The sequence below is a fragment of the Callospermophilus lateralis genome, chromosome 19, assembly GCF_048772815.1.
Source record: "Callospermophilus lateralis isolate mCalLat2 chromosome 19, mCalLat2.hap1, whole genome shotgun sequence".
NCBI lineage: Eukaryota > Metazoa > Chordata > Mammalia > Rodentia > Sciuridae > Callospermophilus > Callospermophilus lateralis.
This window is the reverse complement of record NC_135323.1, coordinates 6658734-6682441: the sequence shown is the minus strand read 5'-3', so window position 1 is coordinate 6682441 and position 23708 is coordinate 6658734. Positions and strand designations below refer to the sequence as shown.

Here is a 23708-nt window from a genome sequence, read left to right as displayed (position 1 = left end):
ATGGCACCACAATTACATTGATGTTTTTATATTAACCAAGTTTAGCTTTTAAAGAGATAACATAGCACAGTTTTTTTAAAACAACAGCACTTGTTTAACCAGCTGTTTAATTTTTTTAAGATTACTTGTTTAAAAACTTATAAGCAACTTACACAGACCTTTTTTATATTATTTACTTAAACTTTTTAAATTATTTAATCATATAGACTTTTATCCAGAAATTTTTTTTTATTAAATTTATATCTAGAACCTTCTAGTTTTTTTTTTTTTTATCTGTTTACCCAATTTAAATTGAACCATTTTAATCACGTGAGTCAAAGATATTTGGATCCATTTTTAAAATATTTTATGAGCGCTCCTCATCTGTCAATTGTCATATCACTACATGATACACGGACATACACACATACAGACATACTGACATATAACACGTAACAAGTGTAACACAATACAATAGCAAAGGCCTTGTTGCTTTCTCAGGTGATATCTCATTGCAATGTTTAAAAACTCCATAGTTGATCAAAAATAGAACTTATCAGAAAAACATTAACTTGTCTGTAGGATCAAAATCATGAGCTCAAAAAAAAATACAAAATTTAAGGAAAAAGCAAAAATCCTAGAAAAAATTGACTGGCCAGTAATTAGTAAATGCCATACAATTTACCCTCTGGTTTAATCTAGTTTGAGTTCCCATAAAAAGACATTTTTACTATTTTTTTTTTTTATACTAGAAAAACTTGCTCACACAAAACTGAAAATAGGATCTTATTTAATAATATAAAACTACCATCAGAAGAGATCCCTTCAGGATCATTAAGTCACTTTCTTTGTTCTGAAGTTTTTAAAGTAGTACTAAGTTACATTAAATCACCTGGAAAAAAAATCTTAAAAAAGAACCACACACTACCATGTATATCCAAAATTAAGCTTTAAATATTTTCAAGACTGTTGCTATTTAATGTTATTTTAATAAGCCAGACCAACATTTTAATTTAACATTTTTTTTTCTGAATCTTACACACTAAGGGGAACAGATACCAAATCATAATTTACTATCCTTGTCCAAATTAATGCACTGGTTCACCTAGTGAAATCTTTTTAGGCTACCCAGTTCAAAATTGATGGAGAAAATAAAACTGAATGATTGGGAGTTACTTGCCAACTTGGAAGTAGAGTTCTTTTAAATTTTTTTTATCCTAAGTATTTAAGTTTTCTGGCATGAATTATCTGAAATCACAAACTAAACAATTACCTAACCCCAACTTTTAACTGCAGGATTATGCAATGCTTCAAACTTATTTAGGTACCAGATTGTTACAATAAAAAAATTATCTTTAGACACACATTTAACCTAGATTATCCCCAAGAAACAATCAGACAACTAGATAAGAAAATATCTCTCCAGGTTTTGAACTTCCATTTAATTATGACTCCTATCAGTGGCACCATAGATTTTCCACGAGTGGACCAGATGTTTTTACATAGGGGCAACTATAGGTATAAAATCAAGGGTCTCGGTGTGACTGACTTTACTGCATTCAGGTGGAGTAATCCTTGCAGTGCAGGGAAAGAATGAGGAAATTCCCCAGAGCAAAGATGGCTCTGGCAGCTGCTGGGAGTTTCTCAGTCTCTCCTCCACTTAAAGGATCAACTTTTTTGGATAGACCCAATTTCAGGCAATCTGGCATATCTCCTAACTTTCCAGCAGAGTCAGTTTTTATCTGTCTTAGGTCTTAAAGGGGGAAGAGGGTATGTACTTTGATCGGCTCAAATTTCTCTCTTGACTCTTTTTTTCCTCATGGTGGATCTGTGGACTAAAGAAGCCACCTAAGTGTTAAGGGATATCTACTGGTTTTAAGGTCCCATGTTAGTCTTAGATGGAATGAGAAAGTACAAAGGCAAGAAGACAGACACAAATATCAGACTGGACACAGAGAACGCTGCGCGGCTGGAGCACAAACCGAACGGATTAGGGAGAGGAGGGATACCGTCACCTCCGTCACCCACGAGTACAGTGTACTCTACAGAACATTGGAGGCCCCCCCAGATGGGCCTCCCTGAGTCCCTGGGACGTCTCCCAGGGTGGCAGGGGAGAAGTCTGAGTTCGTCAACTCCTTCTCAAGCTGCCCAGATACAGAGCAATTACGCGTAATTGTACAGACGCTGCGCATGAACAAATAACAATCAGACATAGACAGAGACACACAATGACACGAACTGGCCAGCTTACCTCCCAGTGGTTATCGGGTGTTCCTCGGGCAGGGATCCGGACGGGGTTACAGGAGTTCTCCTGGCTGGCTCGCCAAATGAAAGACCCACCGATTCCCTGTCCAGGAAAGACGCACGAGGCACTGGCTGCAAACGCATGAGGTTTATTCGGACACAGACGCCTGTGGGTGCTCAGCGAAACCTCAGCCGGAGCTTCGGTGAGCTGGCACACCGGGCTTTGGGGTACAGGTTTTTTATAGGGTCAAGGGGCAGGTTTCGCGCGCGCGGTAAGCAACAGGTTTCTTATTGGTTATTTTGAACCCAGCATATAGGTTACCTAAAGGGTAAAGTTATTTTTCATTTTATGTTCCTGAAACAATACCACATGACAGTTACATATGAGCACTCTGATTTTTCTGTTCCTGCTTATTAGCCCCTGTTTATTCAGGCATGCCCTGGAATCTGTTTTTCTGCTCTTTCCCAACCATCCTGTTTTTCCCTTTTCAATCGGTCACACTTAACTGATTATCTGAAAAACACATTGTCTGCAGGTTTGTGACGTGCCCTAATAATTTTGCAACTAAGCCTAAGGTTGCTGGGCTGGGGTCTTTCACCCCCCAGCCATGGGGGCTAATGTTTTTGAAAGACCCCAGCCCAGCAACCTTAGGCTTAGTTACAAAATTATTAGGGCACGTCACAAACCTGCAGACAATGTGTTTTTCAGATAATCAGTTAAGTGTGACCGATTGAAAAGGGAAAAACAGGATGGTTGGGAAAGAGCAGAAAAACAGATTCCAGGGCATGCCTGAATAAACAGGGGCTAATAAGCAGGAACAGAAAAATCAGAGTGCTCATATGTAACTGTCATGTGGTGTAATTCCAGGAACATAAAATGAAAAATAACTTTACCCTTTAGGTAACCTATATGCTGGGTTCAAAATAGCCAATAAGAAACCTGTTGCTTACCGCAGGCCAGGCGCGAAACCTGCCCCTTGACCCTATAAAAAACCTGTACCCCCAAAGCCCGGTGTGCCAGCTCACCGAAGCTCCGGCTGAGGTTTCGCTGAGCACCCACAGGCGTCTGTGTCTGAATAAACCTCATGCGTTTGCAGCCAGTGCCTCGTGGGTCTTTCCTGGACAGGGAATCGGTGGGTCTTTCATTTTGAGTTACATTTTTCAGTATTAAGCATTGACTCTTAGGAAAATCAGGGCGTTCCATTTTTTCCCTTGTTAACTTGTTTTGAAAAATTATTTCTATATCAACCTTGTTTATAGCATTCACATATGACCCATGAACAGCATTTCCAAGTCGTCCACGCGAGTGGCACTTGTCCAGGGACCCAGGCTCCACGGGGCCTCTTGCTGAGGGGTTGAAGTCATTTCCGACTGGATTCTTGTGTGTTTGGGTACTGGGGGCTGAACCTAAGAGCACTTAACCACGGTCCTATGTCAGGATTTTATTTTTTATTTTGAGACGAGATCTCACTAAATTGCTCAGGGTCGGACTCGTGGCTCCATTCGTGTGGCAGGGCAATCCCGGCGGGTGGGAGGACGCCACGGGCGTCAGGCAGCTTGGACCCGGATCCCCTTCCCGCGGCTCCGCCTCCGCGCTTCCCCTCGACGCCCCGCCGGGGACCTTCCTTTGTGTTGCTGGCGGACTAGGGCCCCGCGCCGACCGGGAGGACCGAGGGCCGCCCCGCCCCGCGCCGTGCCCGCGCACCCGGGGACCGTGGCGCCCGCGCGGTGGCCCAGCCGCGGACGCCAGACCCGGGCGCGCCGCTCCTCCGCCCGCTGGAGCAGGTCGGCTCGCAAGCCCTGGTATGCCTGTTGGCGCAGCCGGCCGGCCTGTCGCGCGGTGCCGGAGACATCTTCTGGCGAGCTCCGGGGCCAGGCGACCGCCGAGTTGCACCGCCTCCTGGTCCAGTGGCCCTGCACGCCACTGCCGCGCGCCTGACCACCGCCAAGTGAAAACCCACTGACCCACCAGCTCTTTCTGATTCAGAGGACCTTGACCTTGAGCTGAGACTCGGAATCCATTCTTCTTCATCTGGCAAGGCTATGTCCTGACACAGTGAACTCCCTAAGCAGCTTAACTGGCTCTGGTAACTGAAGCAACTGGGATTCTCTGCTGTCTAAAAGCAGAGAAAACTTCTGTGTATTGTCTATGTGTTTTCTCTCTTTTAAGCCCTTGGACTTGGTCATAAATCCTGAGTGTAAAGGTGGGAGGAGAAACATTGGTGTAACACACCTAAATTTCAGTATGTGTGGATGAAATATTGCCACATTCAGAAACATTTCATGTGTGTGTGTGTGTGTGTGTGTGTGTATTGGGGATTGAACCCAAGGCCTGGTGCATCCAAGGCAAGCACTCTGCCAAGTGAGCTATATCCCCAGCCCTTCATATGCAATCCTGAATAGCTTGTTTTCCAGCTTACTAGAAAAACTTACGTATATTTTAACTACTTTACAGCCTAAGAGTTCAAACTGTGAACAAGTTAATTCCAATGAGATTATTTCATCCACACATAATATATCTTTCTCCAAGATGTCCAGTTATCTGATGATCTTATATTTTGATTGTGCTGTCAACACAACTTTATAAATTGTGAATAGCTCCTATCATAGGTAAGTGGAAGAGGATGAAAATGGGAATCAGTGATCTCATGAAGGTGGGTCTCAATCAGAATATATCTATTTAATGTAAAAAATGACCTTGTGCATAGAATGTATTTTCCTAGGGGAACCTCAGAGTCAGCATGGTGATCACTACTTGCTTCTATGTCTTTTCTGTAGGATGTGTGTACATGAGTGAATGAGAATTTCACCCTTGACCAACAATGTGGTGAATCAAATCTGGCTGCTGGATGAACTGATCTATTATGGGAATTAAAAACAAGAGGCTGGGCACAGTAGAGCACACCTGTAATCCCAGTGGCTTGGGAGGCTGAGACAGGAGGATGGCAAGTTCGAAGCCACCCTCAGCGACAGCGAGGTGCTAAGTAACTCAGGGAGGCCCTGTCTCTAATAAAATACAGAAAGGTCTGGGGATGTGGCTCAGTGGTTAAGTGCCCCTGGGTTCAATCCCCAGTACAAAAAAACAAAACAACAACAACAACAAAAAAAAAAGAGGAAGCAAATAAATAAACAAATATTTTAGGGTTTTGTTAAATTGCTGAAGTTGGCCTCCAAATTTCAATCTTCCTGCCTCAGCCTCCCAAGTAGCTCAGATTATAAGCCTGTGCTACTATGACTGGCTGTTTGCCATGCTTCTTTGGTCTCTTTCAGTACATGACAACAAACTAGAAAATTTTACAACCATTAGTAATTTAAAATGTATGTGAAATCTGGGGCTGGGGTTGTGGCTCAGCAATAGAGTGCTTGCCTAACACGTATGGAGCCCTAGGTTTGATCCTCAGCACCACATAAAAATAAATAAATAAAGGTATTGTGTCCAAATACAACTAAAAAATAAATATTAAAATAAATAAATAAATAAAATGTATGTGAAATCCAAATATTCATAAGTCTTACTTTGTTGGAGAGGGGTACTGGGATTGAACACAGGGGTGTTTACCACTGAGCTAATATCCCCAGACATTTTTATTTTGTATTTGGAGTCAAGGACTCATCTGAGATGCTAGGCTTGCCTCAAACATTTGACCATCCTGCTTTAGGTCACTGGGATTACAGTGTCTCATCATGGGCCCAAAACAATGGAGCCAAATGATCTTGGACTGAAATTTAGAGAGGTGCTCAGCAGATTAGTGAGACTCTGTCTCAAAATAAAAAATAAAATGGGCTGGGGATGTTACTCAGCAGCTCTCTTCTGCCCTAGTATTCTGCTTCATGAGTCAGAACTGTGGAGTTGGCCAACCACAGACTGAACCTCTGAAACCAGCAATCAAAATAAAAGAATAAATAAATAAAGCCCTGACTTTAAACTTAAAACATGAATCTCATTGAAAAACATGAATATGGCACCAGAGAATGAAGTAAGTATCAATGCAAAACACAGCAATGATTTTGTCTGAAGTTCTAAGTTTACCAATTAGCTTAACAATTGACAAGCACTTTAAATAATTAATGATTTTAGCATAAAAACTTTATGAAAATATACAGAAAATACATGTCTAGAATTAAAAAAAACAAAGCATATTTTAGTTTTATTTTTTGTTTTTTTAAAGTAAATGTGCTGAGCACAGTGGTGCACACCTGTGATTCCAGCTACTTGGGAAGCTGAGACAGGAGAATTGGGATTTCCAGGTCAACCCGCATAATTTAGGGAGACCCGATTCAAAAAATAAAATAACAATGTGAATGATGCAAACACTAAAAGTACAGGGTGTTCAAACTTGTTATATTAGAATTTGAGTCTAAGAGGTGCTCTTTCCTGAGCTACATCCCTGCCTTTTTTTTTTTAACATTTTTTTTAGATGTTGATGGACCTTTATTTTATTCATTTATTTATATTCGGTGCTGAGAATCCAACCCACACATGCTAAACTAGTGCCCTGTCCCCTCTCTCCCCCACCCCCACTTTTTTAATGTTAATTTGATACTAGGCATTGACCCCAAGGGTGCTCTTAACCACTGAGCAACATCCCCACCCCTTTGTATTTTGAGACAGTTCTTTGCTTAAAGCCTCACTAAGTTGCTGAGGCTGGCCTTAAATTTACAATCAATTGTTCTGTTTGGGGTGAGGGACAGTATTACATGGCAGAGATGCACTGCATTTCATTAATCCATTCATCTTTTTTTTTTTTAATATTTATTTTTTAGCTGTGGTTGGACACAATACCTTTATTTATTTATTTATTCTTATGTGGTGCTGAGGATCCAACCCAGGGCCTCGCACGAGCTAGGCCAGCGCTCTACCACTGAGCACTGAGCCCCAGCCCCAGCCCCTCATTCATCATTTGATAGGCATATGAGTCACTTCATATTTGTGTCACTGTATTTAAAACCTTTGTGGTTAAATCCATGCCACTTCGGGATAATCCAACTGAATGAAACTGCGATAGAACTACTAAGTCGGAGGGACAGACAGGAGTCGATCCACGGTGGGAACGCCCAGCAACCTGCGTCTTGTCCCGCACCGAGGGACCCAGCGAGACCAACAGAGCTCCGCCGCTCTCTCTGCTCTTTCCCCTGGTCAGGACCGACAGCTGACCTTGGTCTCCCCCAGGTTCCCACCTTGGAGACCTGTGGCTGGCGCTCCGGGCGGCAGGGGGCGCGCGAACCCGGCGGCCTCCCGAGCTCGGCAGGACCCAGCGGCTCAGCGCAGCCAGGGGACCGTGGGCCGCGGGGCACCTATCCAGGCCCTTTGACGATACAGAGCCAGCTCTAAAGGAGTGCTGTCTCCCCTTCCGTCATTTCTACAGGTGGGCACAATGTTCCTCCCCCGAGAAAGACACAGCGACAAGGCAGCATCTTGGAAGCAGAGAGCAGCCCTCATCTGACACACGTCCAGAAGCTGAGCTTGAACATCCCAGCGTCCAGACCTGTGAGAAACAAATTTCTGTCATTTATAAATTGTTCAGTCTGTGTTACTGTTAGAGCAGCATAGACAGGGTGAGACAAAGTAAGCATGATATTTCCACCACAGGAGGAAGCTAGGATTAATCGGAATCAAAACCAAAAAATAAACAAACGAAATGAAATAAAATATTTAAATGAGTAAAAAAAAGATGAACTACCAATAGAAAAATGGAGGGGCCAGTAGTCCTCTATCCTTGGTCTGGTAGTTGCTGAAACCTCGCTCCAGTGCCGATCCAATAATGAAGACACGGGTTTGAGAAAATGGAAAAAGAGAGTTTATTGCTTTGCTAGCAAAGGAGAAACACAGGGGATTCCTGTCTCAGAGGCTGCTGTGATTCTGCCCATCAGCAGGAACAGGGGGGCTTTTAAAGAGGTGACTCAAAGGCTACATTCCACATGTTCTCTGTCTGGAGGTGTGATTCACTTGTTAATTTGGGAGATAGTCATTTCTGAGGTCTTCTGGTGCCATCCCCAAAGTCTGGGTTACTTCGTTCCTATGGTGGGTGTGTGCTCAGGGACAGATAATTCTGCCTAGGATGGGGAAGAAAGGTGACCCTGTTTCTCCAGAGATTAGGGAGGGGGAGAGATTAGGGGAAAAGGAAGAGAAAGAAACATGTCCATTTAAAAAATAAGTTGCTGGGCTGGGGATGTGGCTCAAGCGGTAGTGCGCCTATCTGGCATGCTCACGGCCCCGGTTCGATCCTCAGCACCACATACAAAGATGTTGTGTCTGCCGAAAACTAAGAAATAAAATATTAAAATTCTAAAAAATAAAAAATAAGTTGCAAGGGGCCTGGAGTTGTGGCCCAGTGGTAGTGGGCTTGCCTAGCATTCATGAGGCACTGGATTCAATTCTCAGCACCACATACAAATAAATAAAATAAAGGCCCATCAACAACTAAAAAATATTTTTTACATATTTATTTTTTATTTGTACCCAATACATTTATTTTGTTTATTTATTTTTATGTGGTGCTGAGGATCGAACCCAAGGTCTTAGCACATGGTAGGCGAGCACTGTACATCTGAGCCACAACCCCAGCCGCGCCCCCGCCCCCCCCAAAAAAAAAAAAGTTGCAGGGCTGGGGCTGTAGCTCAGTGGCAATGTGCTTGCCTAGCACATGTGAGGCACTGAGTTTGATCCTTAGCACCGCATAAAAGTAAATAAATAAATGTATATTTTTTAAAAAGTTGCAGTAGCAGAGCAGCAAGGGTTATATTCAAAGCATAAAGTGGACCACTGTTACATGGTGACTCCTGGTGTTCTGTTTCATGGTGACTTGTGGGGTGACTCCCAAGAACCTTTCAAGAGGTTCCAGAGTATTTTTAAAAAATATTTACTTTTTAGTTGTAGTTGGACACAATACCCTTATTACAGTTATTTTTATGCGGTGCTGAGGATCGAAAACAGGGCATCAGACGTGCTAGGCAAGCGCTCTACTACTGAACCACAACCCCAGCCCCCCCACCCCTTCCAGATTATTTTCATAGGAATACTGAGAATCTTTTGCCTGGTCCACTGTGTTGATATCTGTGCTGATGATGCAAAAACAGTACAGCTCTTAGTTTGAATCAAGGTGATGATATCAAATTGCACTGTGTTCTTTACCACACACTAGTGGCGGAAAAGCCACTCTGTTTAAGAAGATCTTTTTGAAGTTAGCAAGGTGGCACACACCTGTAATCCCAGAAGTTTAGGAAGCTGAGACAGGAGGATCACAAATTCAAAGCCAATCTCCTCAGCAAAAGTGAGGCACTAAGCAACTCAATGAGACCAATAAAATACAAAACTCAATAAAATACAAAATAGGGCTGGGGATGTGGCTCAGTGGTCAAGTGCCCCTGAGTTCAATTCCTGATTTCCACCCCCACCCCCCCCCAAAAAAATAAATAAATAAAAAGGCTTTCTGGAGCTCAGTGGCCCACACCTGTAACCCCAGAGGCTCAGGAGGCTGATGCAGGAGAATCACAAGTTCAAAGCCAGCCTCAGCAATTTAGCGAGGCTCTAAGCACCTTAGTGAGACCCTATTAAAAAAAAAAAAAAAAAAAAAAAAAATATATATATATATATATATATATATATATATATATATATATATATATATATAAATGGCCAGGCATAGTGGCACAGGCCTATAGTCCTGGCTCATTGGGACATTGAAGCCAGGAGGATTTCTCAGGCCCACAAATTCAAGAGCAGCCTGGGCAACCATAGCAAAACTCCATCACATAAGGGGAAAAAGAAAAGTGTAAAACACTGATTTGCTGATTCTATTTGGTGAAGATAGTTGGGCAGAGGATTTGTACTGCAATTTAATTTTCAGTTTAAAATTCATGTGATAAATTGTGACAGATGGAACTCACATAACCCAAATCTTTTGAGCTCTTCAATGATAAGAATGTAAAGGGCTGGGCTTAATAATCCTAGCAACTCCTCAAACTGAGGCAGGAGGGTCACATGTTCAAGGCCAGCCTGGGCAATTTAGGGAGACCCTGTCTCAAAATAAAAAATAAAAAGAATTTGGGGTGTAGCTTAGTGGTAAAGCACCCTCAGATTCAATCCCCAATATTGGGGGAAAAAGTGTAAAGGGATTTGAGATGAATCATCTGGAATATTGTAAAACTAAGGAATAAAAGCCCAAGTAAGACTCCTATCAGCACACGTGGCAATACTTTGAATTCTCACAGTGACTCTATGAAATGAAATAAATGTAATTATCCCCATTAACCAGATGAAGAAACAAACAAAGCCTCAAAGAGGGAAAGTGATGGCTTAAGTCACATAGCTAGCAAATGCCAGAGCTGGGATTCAAACAGCAGGCATCTGACTTCAAACTTGTGCACCTTGCTGGGAAAAACTCAGCAACACATTTAAAAAGCCTTTAAAAATATTTGTCTCAATGGTGGCATTTGCAGCTAAATGGATGGAGTTAGAGAATATTGTGCTAAGTGAAGTAAACCAATCCCAAAAAACCAAAGGCCAAATGTTTTCTCTGATATGTGGATGCTGATCCATAATGGGGGTGGAGGGAGCATGGGAGGAATGGAGGAACTTTGGAGGGCAAAGGGAAGGGAGAGGCATGGGGGTAGGAAAGATGGTGGAATGAGATGGCCATCATTACCCTAAGTTCATGTATTAAGACAGCAATGGTGTCACTCTACTTTGTACAACCAGAGAAATGAAAAATCGTGTTCTACATGTGTACCATCAATTGAAATGCATTCTGCTGTCATGTATTCAAATTAGAATAAATAAAATTTAAAAATATATTTATCTCACCAGGCATGGTGGATCACACCTGTTATCTCAGCTACTTTGTGGGGAAGGGCTGGGGATGCAGCTCAGTGGTAAAGTGCCCCTGGGTACCTGAAAAAATATTTTTCCCCCCTCGTACTGGGGGAAAAAGAATTACCTCTATTGACCCCTTTAGGAATTTCATATATATATATATTAGTTGTAGTTGGACACAATGCCTTTATTTTATTTATTTTTCATGTCTTGCTGAGGATGGAATCCAGGGTCTCGCACATGCTAGGCAAACGCTCTACCACTGAGCCACAATCCCAGCTCCCCATTTAATAAAGGAAACTCTATTGGTCCAACCCTCGCCATTAGCCTAGCCATCAGAGGTTTAAGTGCAAGGGTACTTATAATCTAATAAACTAGATACAACCAGTAGTCTGTGATTGAATGATAGATAATGACGATTAAAAGCCTTCTTTGAGTGCACTGTAGAATGCCCAGAAAATGACGCTACCCTGAAAAAGCACAGGAAGACTCTGATAGAAGCCAAAAGGAGGGTGCACTGAGGGATCTGCAAGGCCCAGGGCCGGAGGGAGCCTTTCTGGAGGTCCACGTCCGTTAGCAGGGGCGAAGTCTAGACCAATGAGCGAAGACTAGGCTAATAACGAGGTGGACCAATGGCGACGTATCACCGTAGTCAAGATGCTGGGCTGGACCCTCCAGCGGCTTGAATGAACTGAAAGAGTCCTTCCCTCCGCCTGTTCAGTAAAGCGCCCGGGACTTCCTCCACAGGGAGCCAAAGTCAAACACCGGGGAGTTCGGGGGGGCCTCAGTTAAACCCACCCGCCTGCATTGTGAAGCCGGGACAGGGACCTGAAATCCGCAGCGAGGGCCCAGGACGTCCCCCGGAGTCGGATCCTGGACCCGCCAGGTCCCATTCACGCGTGGCGACCACGCCCCCGCACGCCGATTGGCTGAGTCTAGTCGGCCCGGCGCCGCGCGGGGAAGACCCGGAGAAGCGCGATCAGCCTAGGAATGGGTTCCCGCGACCTAGCTGCGCATGCTCGCCCCGTGACCCCTGCTTGAGGTGACTGCCAGAGCCGAGGCCGGAGACCCCCCAGCACCCGCGCGGAGGGACCCGCCGCGGCTCTGTTGCCGGAGAGGGAGGGCACGCTGCGGTCGGTGAGGACGGGTCCCAGAGGCAGAGGGGGGAGGAGACCGCCCTGGAGCATCCCGCCCCATGGATGGACGGCTCTCCGGGGTCCCGGAGCTGCTATGCTGGGGAAGGGGGGTCGCCGACTCTGCCGGGTTTCCGGTGCTCCTTGTCCGACACACGCGATTCGCCTCCTTTCTCCTGGTTCTCCTTCCCCCAAACCTCCCGACCCGGGACTAAGCCTGGCGCCCCCAAATCGGGGAGCCACACATCGCCCGCCTTACCCAGCACTGTGCACCCCGCCCAGTGACTGCCCATCCTGCCAGCACCCCTGTCCGGTCCCTTCTTCGCGTCTGGTGGTCTGTACAGCGACGGCAGCTTGTAGGAGGCGTGAGGTCTGTGGGCTTAGTCGGGAGGTGGTGGCGTTGGTGGGAGAGGAGCGGGAACCTGTCTTTTGGGCCCAGCCCCAAAGCATTTGACAGCGTTTGACGGCACTCAAAGGAATTTCATGAAATCTTTGCCATCAGAAATTTATCTGCATGGGTATTTATAATCTAATAAATTAGATAAAACGGGGAAATAAAATTCTGAGCCAAGGGAATTAGGGGAAGGAATTGCCCTGATTGAAATTCCCATTTTGGGGAAGCTCTGCCCTGCATACTACAGTTTTTGACCTTTTGAGGGGAGTCGCTGCCCGTTGGGTTTTTTTTTTTTTTTTTTTTTTTTTTTGTATCAGGGATTGATCCCAGGGGTATTTAACCACTGAGCCACATACCCAGCCATTTTTATGTTTTATTTTGAGACAGGGACTCACTAAGTTGCTTAGGACCTCACTAAGTTTGAGCCTGGCTTTGAAATTGCTATTATTCTCCTGCCTCAGCCTCCTGGGTCGCTGGATCTCCCTGTGAGGATATGTCCTGCACACTTAGGTATACCAGCATCCCATCGCCATCCAATCACAGCCTTCTATGGTTGCATTGGACAGTGATTGAGGAGCAGCTGTTGGTATTACCCAGAACTTTTGCAAACATCGACTTTACCCTTCACCTATCCATATAAACAAACCCTACTAAATTCACCACTATTCCCATTACAGATGAAAACAACCCAGAGAGGGGAAAGCATTTGTCCCTGAGGCTGCAGGTACTGGTAGACCTTGATATTTCTTTTTCATATATATGAAAGTAATTCTCTTGATCCACCTAAGATATCAAACAAAGTGCCAGGTTTCCAGAATCTCACTGGTAAGGTATTGGACCTTGTATTATTTTCCTATGACTTCCATAACAAATGTAGTGGCTTAAAACAACACATCTTTATTACCTTACAGTTGTAGAGACCAGAAATCTAACACAGGTGTCACTGAGTTAAAATTGGACAGGGCTGTGTCTCTTTCTGAGACTCTAAAGAGAATCTTTTCCTTGCCCTTTTCAGCTTCTAGAAGAAGCAACCTATGTCCTTGGCTTGTGACCCTCCTTCCTCTTCTTGAAAGGCACATTTCATCTAGTGGACTGTGCTTCTGTCATCACCTCCCTCTCACTTCTACTGCCCTCTCCCACTTTTTTTTTGTGGGGGGGGGAGTACAGGAGATTGAACCCAGGAGTGCCACATCCCCAGCCATTTTTATTTTGTGTCTCACTAAGTTGGTTAGGGCCTGGCTGAGTTGCTGAAATTGGCTTTGAACTTGTGATCCTCCTGCTTCAGCCTCAGAGCTGCAATATTACAGGCATGAACCACCATGCTTGGCTCCCTCTCCCACTTTTAAGGACTCCAGTGATTACATTAGGCCCACAGAATAATTTCTTGCTGAGCAACTTTAAGTCCCCTTTGACAAGTGAATTAATATATTCACAGGTTACAGAGATTAGGATCTGGACACAGACTTGAGGGTGTATGACTCCTGCCAGTTCGTAATAGTGCAATCTTGGGTTTGGGTCTACACTGAGCTATCTTTATGCTTCTGGGTCTCCTTGTTCATCACACCATGATCCACATCATGAGAGCTGGTTAGTGTAAAGGGGTGCCTGAGTTTCATAGCAATGTCAAACCATCAGATTGCAGAATTGGGAGGGCATAAAATGAGTGAAGTAAAGCAACTGCTAAGCTTTTTGATCCTTTTAATTTGTTCCTCCTTTTTTTTTTTTTTTTTTTTGTTTTTTAAATACCAGTGATTGAACCCAGAGGTACTTAACCACTGAGCCACATCCCAGCCATTTTTATCTTTTATTTTGAGACAGGGTCTCACTAAGTTGCTGAGACTGGCTTTAAACTTGAGATCCCCTTGCCTCATCCTCTCCAGCCACAGGTGTGTGCCACTGTGCCTGGTGAGAGTTCCAGTTTTTTCTTATCCCTGCCAACACTTATCTGCCTTTTCTTTTATTGTGTCCATTTAGGTAGATGTGAAATGCATTTCAGTATGGATTTTATTTGCATTTCATAATGCCTGATGAAGAGCACCTTATGTATAGGTCATTTGTGTATCTTCTTTGGAGAAAGGCCTGTTCGGAGCTTTTGCCCATTTTATAATTGGGTCATTTCTTTTTTAATTATTGACTTGTAGTGTTCTTTATAAATTTTAGATTCAAGTTCTTTATCAAGTATATAACCTGTAAAAATTTTTCTTCCATTATGAGTTGTCTTTTAATTTTCTCAATGATTAAAACACAAAACTTGCCAGGTGTGGTGGTGCATGCCTGTAATCCCAGTGGCTCAGGAGGTTGAGGCAGGAGGATTGCGAGTTCAAACCAGCCTCAGCAAAAGCGAAGTGCTAAAGCAAATCAGTGAGACTGTCAAAAAAAAAAAAAAACAATAAATTTTTAAAAATTACATTGTGTGGTGGTACATGTCAATGTGGTAGTACATGCCTTTAATCCCAGCAGCTCGAGAGGCTGAGTCAGGAGGATCACAAGTTCAAAGCCAGCTTTAGCAATGTAGTGAAACCCTGATCAACTAGGTGAGATCCTGTCTCAAAATAAAATATCCCCAAAGGGCTGGGGATGTGGTTCAGTGGTTAAATGTCCTTGGCTTCAATCCTCAGTATATTAAAAAAGTTATTTTTTATGTTCTAGGATTAAACCCAGGGCATAAGCACTCTGGGCAAGCTCCTTTCCCAGCCTACAAATACTATTAAACTATACACTTTATTCAGATTTCATAAATGTCCACTAATGTCCTTTTTCTGTTCCAGGATCTTATCTGGTATTCCACATTGCTTCTAGTCTGAACTTCTTAGTCTCCTTTCATCTGTGAGGGAGTCAGTTTTCCCTTGATTTTGATGACCTTGAAAGTTTTGAAGAATATCAGCTGGGCATCTTATAGAATATCCCTCAAGGTGGGGCTGTCTGGGATTTTCTCATGATTAATCAAGGATGATGCTTTTATTTATCTATTTATTTATTTGATGGTGCTGGGGGTTAAACCCAGGGCCTTGTGCATGTGAGGCAAGCACTCTACCAAATGCTGAGCTATATCCCCAGCCGAAGGGTGATGCTTTAGAGGGAAGGATCACACAGATGTAGGGTGCCCTTCGCCTTATATTGCACCGCCTATCATTCACACATCCCGTGACCAATGTCCTTCACCAGCTGGTTGAAGTGGTGTCTACCAGGTGTCTCCCCTGAAGAGTTAACGTTTTTTACTATTCTTTATCTTTGGAAATGAGTCACTAAGGCTAATGACAATCAAGGGAGGGGACTTCAGCTCTACCTCCTGGAGGGGGGAGTATTAGCCTATACTGTTTAAAAATCTTTTTTTTTTTTTTTTTCTCTCTCTTTGCTTTTTGAGATGAGATCTCAAAAATGTGGCCTACTCTCACCAGCTGTGTGCTACTGGGCCCTTCACATAATTGCCTGAGGCCACTATCCTCCTGGGACAGAGCAGGGGTGATGGTGACACTTGGAAGGAAGGTCATTGGGTTACAGCAGCAGAGGTCAGGGCTGATGTCATAGCATCTCACTTCTGACTCAGGTCATTTTTGTTCTGGGTGAGTGGGCCTCAGGAGTGGAGTGTACTCTATCTCTGTCTCTTACCTGCCACCAAGTCTCTGTCAATGTGTCTATAATTTTTTTTTTTTTTTTTTAAGAGAGAGAGAGAGAGAGAGAGAGAGAGAGAGAGAGAGAGAGAGAATTTTATTATTTATTTTTTAGTTTTCGGCGGACACAACATCTTTGTTTGTATGTGGTGCTGAGGATCGAACCCGGGCCGCACGCACACCAGGCGAGCGCGCTACCACTTGAGCCACATCCCCAGCCCATGTGTCTATAATTTTGAAACTTTTATATTGATCTCTTTATTTTTTGTGATGCCAGGGATTGAACCCAGGGCCTCATGTGTGCTAAGCATGAGCTCTAGCTCTGAGCTACACCCCAAGCCAAATATTAATCTTTCTTTTCTTTTTTTGGTATTGGGGATTAAACCCAGGGGTACTTAACCACGAGCCACATTTCCAACCCTTTTTATTATTATTAGTAGTAGTAGTAGTAGTAGAACTGGGGATTGAGCCCAGGATCTTGTGCATGCAAGGCAAACACTCTACCAACTGAGCTATATCCCCAGCCCCAGCTCTTTTTATATTTTAATTAGTGGCAAGGTCTTTGCTAAGTTGCTTAGGGCCTGGCCAAGTTGCTGAGGCTGACTTTGAACTTGCAATCCTTCTGCCTCAGGCTTCTGAGCTGCTGGGATTACAGGCATGCATCACCACACCTGGCCTTAATCTTTTTTTTCTTTTTTTCAAAAAAAAATTTTTTGTAGTTGTAGATGGATACAATACCATTATTTTACTTATTTATCTTTATGTGGTGCTGAGGATTGAACCCAGGGCCTCACACATGCTAGTTAAGCACTTTACCACTGAGTTACAACCCCAGCCCCAATCTTTATTTTCTTGTATGATATTATATTGTATAGGAACAGAGTACCTTTTCTCTGAGTAATGGACTAATGAAAAATTTAGTTTGTGAGTAAATGTGTCTTATCTTTTCAAATGTTAAATATGATTCCATTGTAAAATTAGTTCATGCCCCCAAAAAAGTGACCTCATGAAGATTATAACTTGAGAAAATAATGGATCAGTGAAAAATGAAGTTGGTGGTTCCTAGCTGCAGTTGGTTGCCCCCAGCTGCATCCCAGGTCTACTTTCTAGAGCTCCTAACCCCAAAGGCTACCTCTACTGACTGGACTTTTGCCTCCTCCCTTAGGAGAGAGCCCCTGAACTCCCAGGCTCCTGGACAGGGAAGAAGAGGAAAAGAAACCTATTTGCTGAACGCTGAGCGTGGGTGACCTGAGGGCTAGCCTGTTGGTTCCAGGATGTCGCTGCCCAAGTCCAGTGATCAGGAGGGCAAGAGTGTGAAGGCTGACCAGGAGCCATCTCCGGAGGCGAGCACGGATGTCATTCCGGCAGCCCCCAGGAAACCCAGGAAATTCTCCAAACTGGTCCTGTTGACAGCCTCTAAAGACAGCGCCAAAGTGGCTGGGGCCAAGCGCAAAGGAGTACACTGCATCATGTCCCTGGGGGTACCAGGCCCTGCCACCCTGGCCAAAGCCCTCCTTAAGACCCATCCAGAGGCTCAGCGGGCCATTGAGGCAGCCCCTCAGGAGCCTGAGCAAAAACGCAGCAAGCTGGACCCTGGTGAGGCTCTGGGAGCCAGGGATGGACCCTCCCAGAGACAACCCGTTCCCTCTCCTAGTTGCCCCCACACAGCTGGCTCCTTTTCTAAGAATCCCTGCTGCTCCCTCTGCCTTCCTGGCCTCCCTTCCCCTTCTTCCTCTAAGCAGGTGGCATGAGGTTATGGGTGCAGGCCCTGTATCCATGAGGGGCCTGGGACCCTGCCTTGGCCCCAGTGCTGTGAGGTAGTCTTGTCCCTCCAAGATCTGCACCTTGCTGTACCACAAGTGTCTGAGCTGGAGGTGGGCCTGACACCATGCTGCATGTGGGAGAAAGGGGGCTGCTGCTTGTTCTTAAGACCTTGAATGCAGGGTGAGCATCTCTAATGGCCTGAACTTCTTGGTCCATCCTTCACACATTCTAGAAAGTTCCTTCATTTCTTCAGTCAGCTGCTTCCTTATTATTTCCTGAGCAGCAGCTGAGTGCCCACTGGGTGCTGGGACTTAGGGAGGCCAGCAGACCAGGCTAGGTGGTCTTGTGCCAGCCTCTCCAGCCTGCCTTCCCCTCTTTGCCTCTCTTGCTCCAGCCACCTGCTCCCTGGATCCTTTAGGTAGGACAGCTGAGGGCTTCCAGGGCCATGAGGCCAGGGAGGGACCTTAGTGGCTGAAGCCTGGCTAAAGGGGAGTAGGGCTGACTGGGCAGTCTCACTTCCCTCTTGCTTTGGAGGGACAGGATAGCAGGACAGAACAAATCAGGCCCCACCCCCACCCACCTATGGATCTGCTCCTGTGTGGGTTTTGGACAGAAATAGCAGGCAAGGATATGTCCGGGTGGGGAGTGCAGTGGAGGGCAGGTGGCCTCTTTCTCTGCAGCCAGTTCACACTTGTCACAGTGCAGGTTCCCAGCATCCATGAGTGCTTCAGGACTGTAGGAGCAGCAAGGTTGGGGTCAAAAGTTCAGGCAACAGGAAATTGGCTAGGGTGTCCTCTGAAGAAGGGTGAGAGGCTAATCCTGGGGCACTCAGAATGTAGGGGTAAAGGAGGGGATATTGAGGTGGGCCAGAGGCCATGAGATGCACTTACAGAAATCAGGGTGCTAGGACAAGTTTTGGGCCAGGAGGACCCACCTGTCAGTCCACTTGTCTCCCAATGTCACTGGGGCTGGTGAAGGACCCCAGGCTAGCAATACATGGCAAGGGCCACCAGGTAAGACCCCCATGGAGCTGGAAATCCCCTGGCAACTGGGCAGATAGGCTGGTTAGGATGATTAGAGAGTGTGCCTTTGTCCTGGCACATGCTGGTGCTTGGGCTGAGGCCATTTCTGTGCATATATTGTGTGTGAGTCACTGCCTACGTGAACATCTCTGTGTTTGTCTATTTCTGTCTTTTTGTATTTGCCTAGGGGTGAGTCAGTATGGGTCTATGTTTCTGTGTTAGTCTGTGAGGACTCCAAGCAGATCCACAGCCCCCACCAGGCTTAGTGCAAATGTAAGGACCCAAAGTCATCTTTTGAGTACAAATTTTGAAGAGTACTCCAGGGGGAGTGCCGAGTGGAGTGTTTCTTCTCAGTTGGAAGTGGGGTCTGCCATGCCCTGAGAAGAGGAGAACAATAAAAGCCATAGTCCTGGGCCTTGGTTTGCTGCCTCTGAACAGGTGGCCTTGGGCTCTACTAGAGCACTCACCTGACAGTCAGGCTTAAGGAAAGGGAGGGGCCCTTGGATTTTTATCAGTTACCTGAACAGTTCAAGGAACCGTTCATTGATGGATATTTATGGGAAGTGGCCTGAGGTCAGAGGCTATTGCTGCTGTCCCAGGCCACAGCCCTGGCGGGTATCCCAGCACTGAGGTAGTGCTGGAGAGAGGAATCCTGGGCCCCTGAGCTTCTAGCCCCTCTGCAGCATGCCAGCTCCCATTAGCCAGTCCTGCTCTGAGTGCTTCCATGTATCCACCATATTCCTGCCAATCTAGGTAGAGGCTGGGCTCACAGGGGCTAAATCATTACCCTGAGACCACCTCTTGTCACTGCTGGTACTGGGCTCCTGTGGAATCTGTTCCCACTGAGCTGTGTAGGATGGAGCCATCTTGAGGGTCCTTCCAACCCATTTGAGACTGCTGCTTTACCATTCTCTCCTGTTGTCCAGGCTCTAGGGTCCTCTGTTTTGTGGGAATTGGAATGAAGTCCCATTTCTTCAGATGAAGGGCTGCACTCAGTGGCAGGGCTCCCTTAGGCAGGCATTCTCTTGGGGAATGACCCCTGGCTCCTGACACTCCTCCTTCCCTGCAGACTTCCCCATCTCTGCACAGCCCAGCCCAGGTGGTAAGGATGGGAGTGTCTTACTCCCACTCAGCCCAGTTTCCTGGAAATGATTTTAACAGTTTTTGTGTCCCTGGGCTAGTGACTTTTGGGAGCAGTGGCCCTGAGGTGACAATTATTTCCCTAAGTCAGCCAACAGAGGCTTCTGGCCAGAAATAACTTCTGGATAGAAATAGCCAGCAAGGCCAGGGGCCTCCAACATGGGTAGACCCCTGGACGCCCAGGTCCAGCCCTTCCCATCCCATCCCTTGTCCTTTGCCACCAGCCTGATCACCCACCTCTTTTCCAGACATAGGCGGCAAAGAAGACAGTGGATTTGCAGCCATGGATCCCGCTGGGCATGGGGAGCCAGCTGCCGCCTGCCCTGCTACACCCAGTGCGTCCTTGTAACCTTGGCAACGTGGCTACAGCGGCTGCGTCTTCACTGCCAAGGACTGGGTGGTTCTGCTAGTCCACAGGACTTCCCAGGCCAGGTCGTCGGGGGATTTTCACTTTCAACATTGTGTAATTTAAAAAAAAAAAAAATTTACATCAAGCCTAAGTTACTTTTGTAAGGAGAAAAAAAAATCAAGAGGAGAATTTAAAAGCTGTATACTATTACCCATCATGGACAGGTTTTAAACGTGCCAGGATTCGAGTCCTTGGAGACCAGCTCCAACCCCACCACCCTTGGGCCCGCTCTTCCCCATCAGCCTTCACCTGGCCCTGCCCCATAGCTGCCTGGCCTGGGCCATCAGTCCAGGGACTCTACTGGGGTTTCCAACCCCCAGGCCTCACCTCGTTTGCCTCCTCAGGCTAGAAAACCAGCCACTGACCTTAACCAGGTAGAGCCCCTGAGGTTTCCCCTTCCTGCTTCCTTGGTCTGAAGGGGTCAGTGCGAGCTCTGCCCTGTGTCTGATATCACCAGACCCTGGATGCTGCCTGGCCCTTCCCCCAGGGAACGTCAGACTTCTGCCTGCTGGGTCTTCACAGGATACCCCTGGGTCACTGCCCTCCCTCAGGAAGCCTCCCAGATGTGGCTCCCAGGCACTGAGCCCACCCTTCCAGGCCTGTACTGAGGAAGGGATTAGCTTGCAGCTCCTGGGGTCTGGAAAGGATCCTAACAAAAGTGCAGAGTGGCCTCCTATGATCTTTTCAGGTGATTGGGAGTTGAGGAGACTTCCTGAAACCTGACCCCCTCCCCAAACTCATGGGGGCTGCCCTGCTGGAGGGGAGGTGAAGGAAACACAGTTACCCTCCTCAAGGAAATATCAGACACAGGGCAGACCTCCCACTGTCCCCTTCAGAGGCTCCTAGAGTACAGTGAACAACATCTACCCCTGAGTTAGAGGCTCCTAGAATCCCCAGGGCCAAAGCTTCAGCCTCCAGACCCTTCACCTCATGGTCCTTATTTGAAAATTGCCTCTAGGCGTCAAATGTATGAAAGATGATTATATCATGAGCTTTGTAATGTTTTGAACAACCAATAAAAATTTAAAAAATTAAAAAAAAAAAAGAAAATTGCCTCTAGGCACAAGGAATAATTTTAAAAATGCAGGCTGAAGTAGCCTTGTGTTTGTAAACATTTATTCAAAATCAACTAGCATTCTAGGTGTAGTGATGAAGGCCTTAATCCCAGTGACTTGGTAGGCAGTAGGATCACCACAAGTTTAAGGCCAACCTCAGCCAATTTAGCAAGACTCTGTCTCAAACTAAAATCAAAAGGACTGAGGATGAGCTGAGCCTGATGGTACACTCCTGTAATCCTAGTGACCTGGGAGGCTGAGGCAGGAGGATCACAAATTCAAGGCCAGTCTCAGCAACTTAGCAAGACCTTGCTTCAAAAATGACTGGAGACGCAGCTCAGTGGTTAAGCACCCCTGGATCCAATCCTCAGCACCCTCCCCTGCCAAAAAAAAAAAAAAAATTAAAGAACATCAATTGCCTCTATCAGGAAACACAAGTTACTTTCCATTTTACTTTTATAACATTGTTCGTAACATTTTTATTCTGTTCTGTGACTATAATTTGGAAATTTCTTTTGTCTTCATTCTATATTCAAATAAGAGTCCACTATGGTTTCTCCTTTCCTGGGTGCTCATCATTATCTGGTTTTGTCAGATGATAAGAATGCCTTTGGGGACTGGGGCCAGAGCTCAGAGCACTTGCCTAGACTGTATGAGACCCTGGATTCAGCCCCCAGTACTCCCCCCCCAATAAAAAAAAAAAAAAAGAAGAAGAAGAAGAAGAAAAAGAATGCCTGCAGAAGATCTGGGAGGTAATCCCAGAGAAGCAGGAGGGGGGAGGGGGAAGGGCCAAGGCACCTGACCTCATGGCCAGCCTCCTGTGGCCTCTTGAAAGAGCCATCACCTCACAGTTCAGGCAAGGGCTGGTTAGAGAGAGTGGATTCCCTCACTCTGCCTGCAGGACAGTGATTGCACAAAAGTCCCCTCCTTTGGACTTTGGGAGGCAACAGGGCAGTCTTAGGGGCTGTGTGGAGCACCAGAGCTGAGAGGCACTTTTGATGGTCCTGTGAGGTGCCATTGGGGGCAGCAAGGGCCACATGGGGCCAAAATAGAAAGGCACAGCTGGTGATTAGGGAGTGACCCAGTACTGGGGAGCTGAGAGGAACCAGAAGCTTATGTACTGGGTCAGGCAAAGTAAAATTTGGTTTACTTATGTTTTTACTTTTAAAAAATTGAATATGTAAAAGCTACAGGATGAGTACAGTGAACAATATCTAGCCCTCACCTGGACTCCCTCCCCTCCCACTCCCCTTTTTCCAAATCATTTAAATACAGATTGCAAACAATAAATCCTTCAGTGTACACCTCTGAGCTCCACCTTCCCTGTCACTCTCAGGATCACAATAGATAGTACATGTAAAAGAATCTCCATTGACTCAGTGACATCATCCATATCATCCAACCCCCAGCTCCTACTAAATTCCCTAGGCAGGCCCAGGACAGATCCTTACCTTACCTTTTGCTGCCCCGGCACTAGGCTGCCTCCCAGTCTTATTTATTTATCTATGAATCTATTTATTTACTTTGGGGTACTAGGGATTTAACTCAGGGGCACTTTACCACTGAGCTACATCCCCAGCACTTTTTATGTTTTATTTTGAGACAGTGTCTCACTAAGTTGCTTAGGGCCTTGCAAAATTGCTGAGGCTGGCTTTGAACTTTCCATCCTCCTGCTTTAGCCTCCTGAGTTGCTGGAATTACAGGTGTGTGCCACTATGCCCAGCTCTTCATTTTTCTGCACTGACCTGCAGATGGCTGGCTGCTGGGAGAGACAGAGACCCCTACTCTTTGATGCCCACCAAGATAAACTCCGACACAAGTTACAGCCCTCCTTCCTGCTTTATTTTCTGCATAGCACATACCAGTTTCTAAAACCATGCATCTCATGGTTTGCTATGCCTATTGCTTCTTGGTACCTGGGCCTCTCACCACAGCGCCCAGTAACATAAGCTTAACATCACCAGGGAAAGGATTTTTGTTGATTTTGGTCCCTGAAGTTCCCAGTGTGGAGAGCAGATAGAGAGGGAGCCAGCTGGGACAGAAGTGTGAAGTAGGTACCGAGCTTGCTGGATACTTGGGGTACAGATTCCGGGTCGTGGGGCGCGAGGAGGGGTTGCAGGTTCAATAGGTGTGTAGGTTGGAGAA

General features: G+C 45.8%; 1 protein-coding gene across 4 annotated transcripts; it reads left to right on the top strand.

Moving 5' to 3' along the window:
• Nucleotides 1–3953: 3953 nt before the first annotated feature.
• Flywch2 (FLYWCH family member 2) lies at nucleotides 3954–21513 on the top strand. 4 transcript variants are annotated; one of them, XM_077106070.1, is made up of 3 exons: nucleotides 3954–7711; nucleotides 17339–17769; nucleotides 20348–21513. In XM_077106070.1, the coding sequence occupies exons 2-3, from the start codon at nucleotides 17448–17450 to the stop codon at nucleotides 20446–20448; spliced, it is 423 nt and encodes a 140-aa protein (XP_076962185.1). In that variant the 5' UTR covers nucleotides 3954–7711; nucleotides 17339–17447; the 3' UTR covers nucleotides 20449–21513. The 4 variants fall into 4 exon arrangements, with proteins under 4 accessions (XP_076962185.1, XP_076696640.2, XP_076696638.2 ...); XM_076840525.2 differs by lacking the exon at nucleotides 3954–7711 and adding an exon at nucleotides 12013–12077; XM_076840523.2 differs by lacking the exon at nucleotides 3954–7711 and adding an exon at nucleotides 12054–12172.
• Nucleotides 21514–23708: the final 2195 nt, after the last annotated feature.

Excerpts from the sequence above, each read along its gene's own strand:
- Flywch2 (XM_077106070.1), top strand. The coding sequence starts at position 17,448 with ATGTCGCTGCCCAAGTCCAGTGATCAGGAGGGCAAGAGTGTGAAGGCT. Across the intron at positions 17,770-20,347 it reads ACGCAGCAAGCTGGACCCTG|ACATAGGCGGCAAAGAAGAC; the intron begins GTGAGGCTCTGG and ends CCTCTTTTCCAG.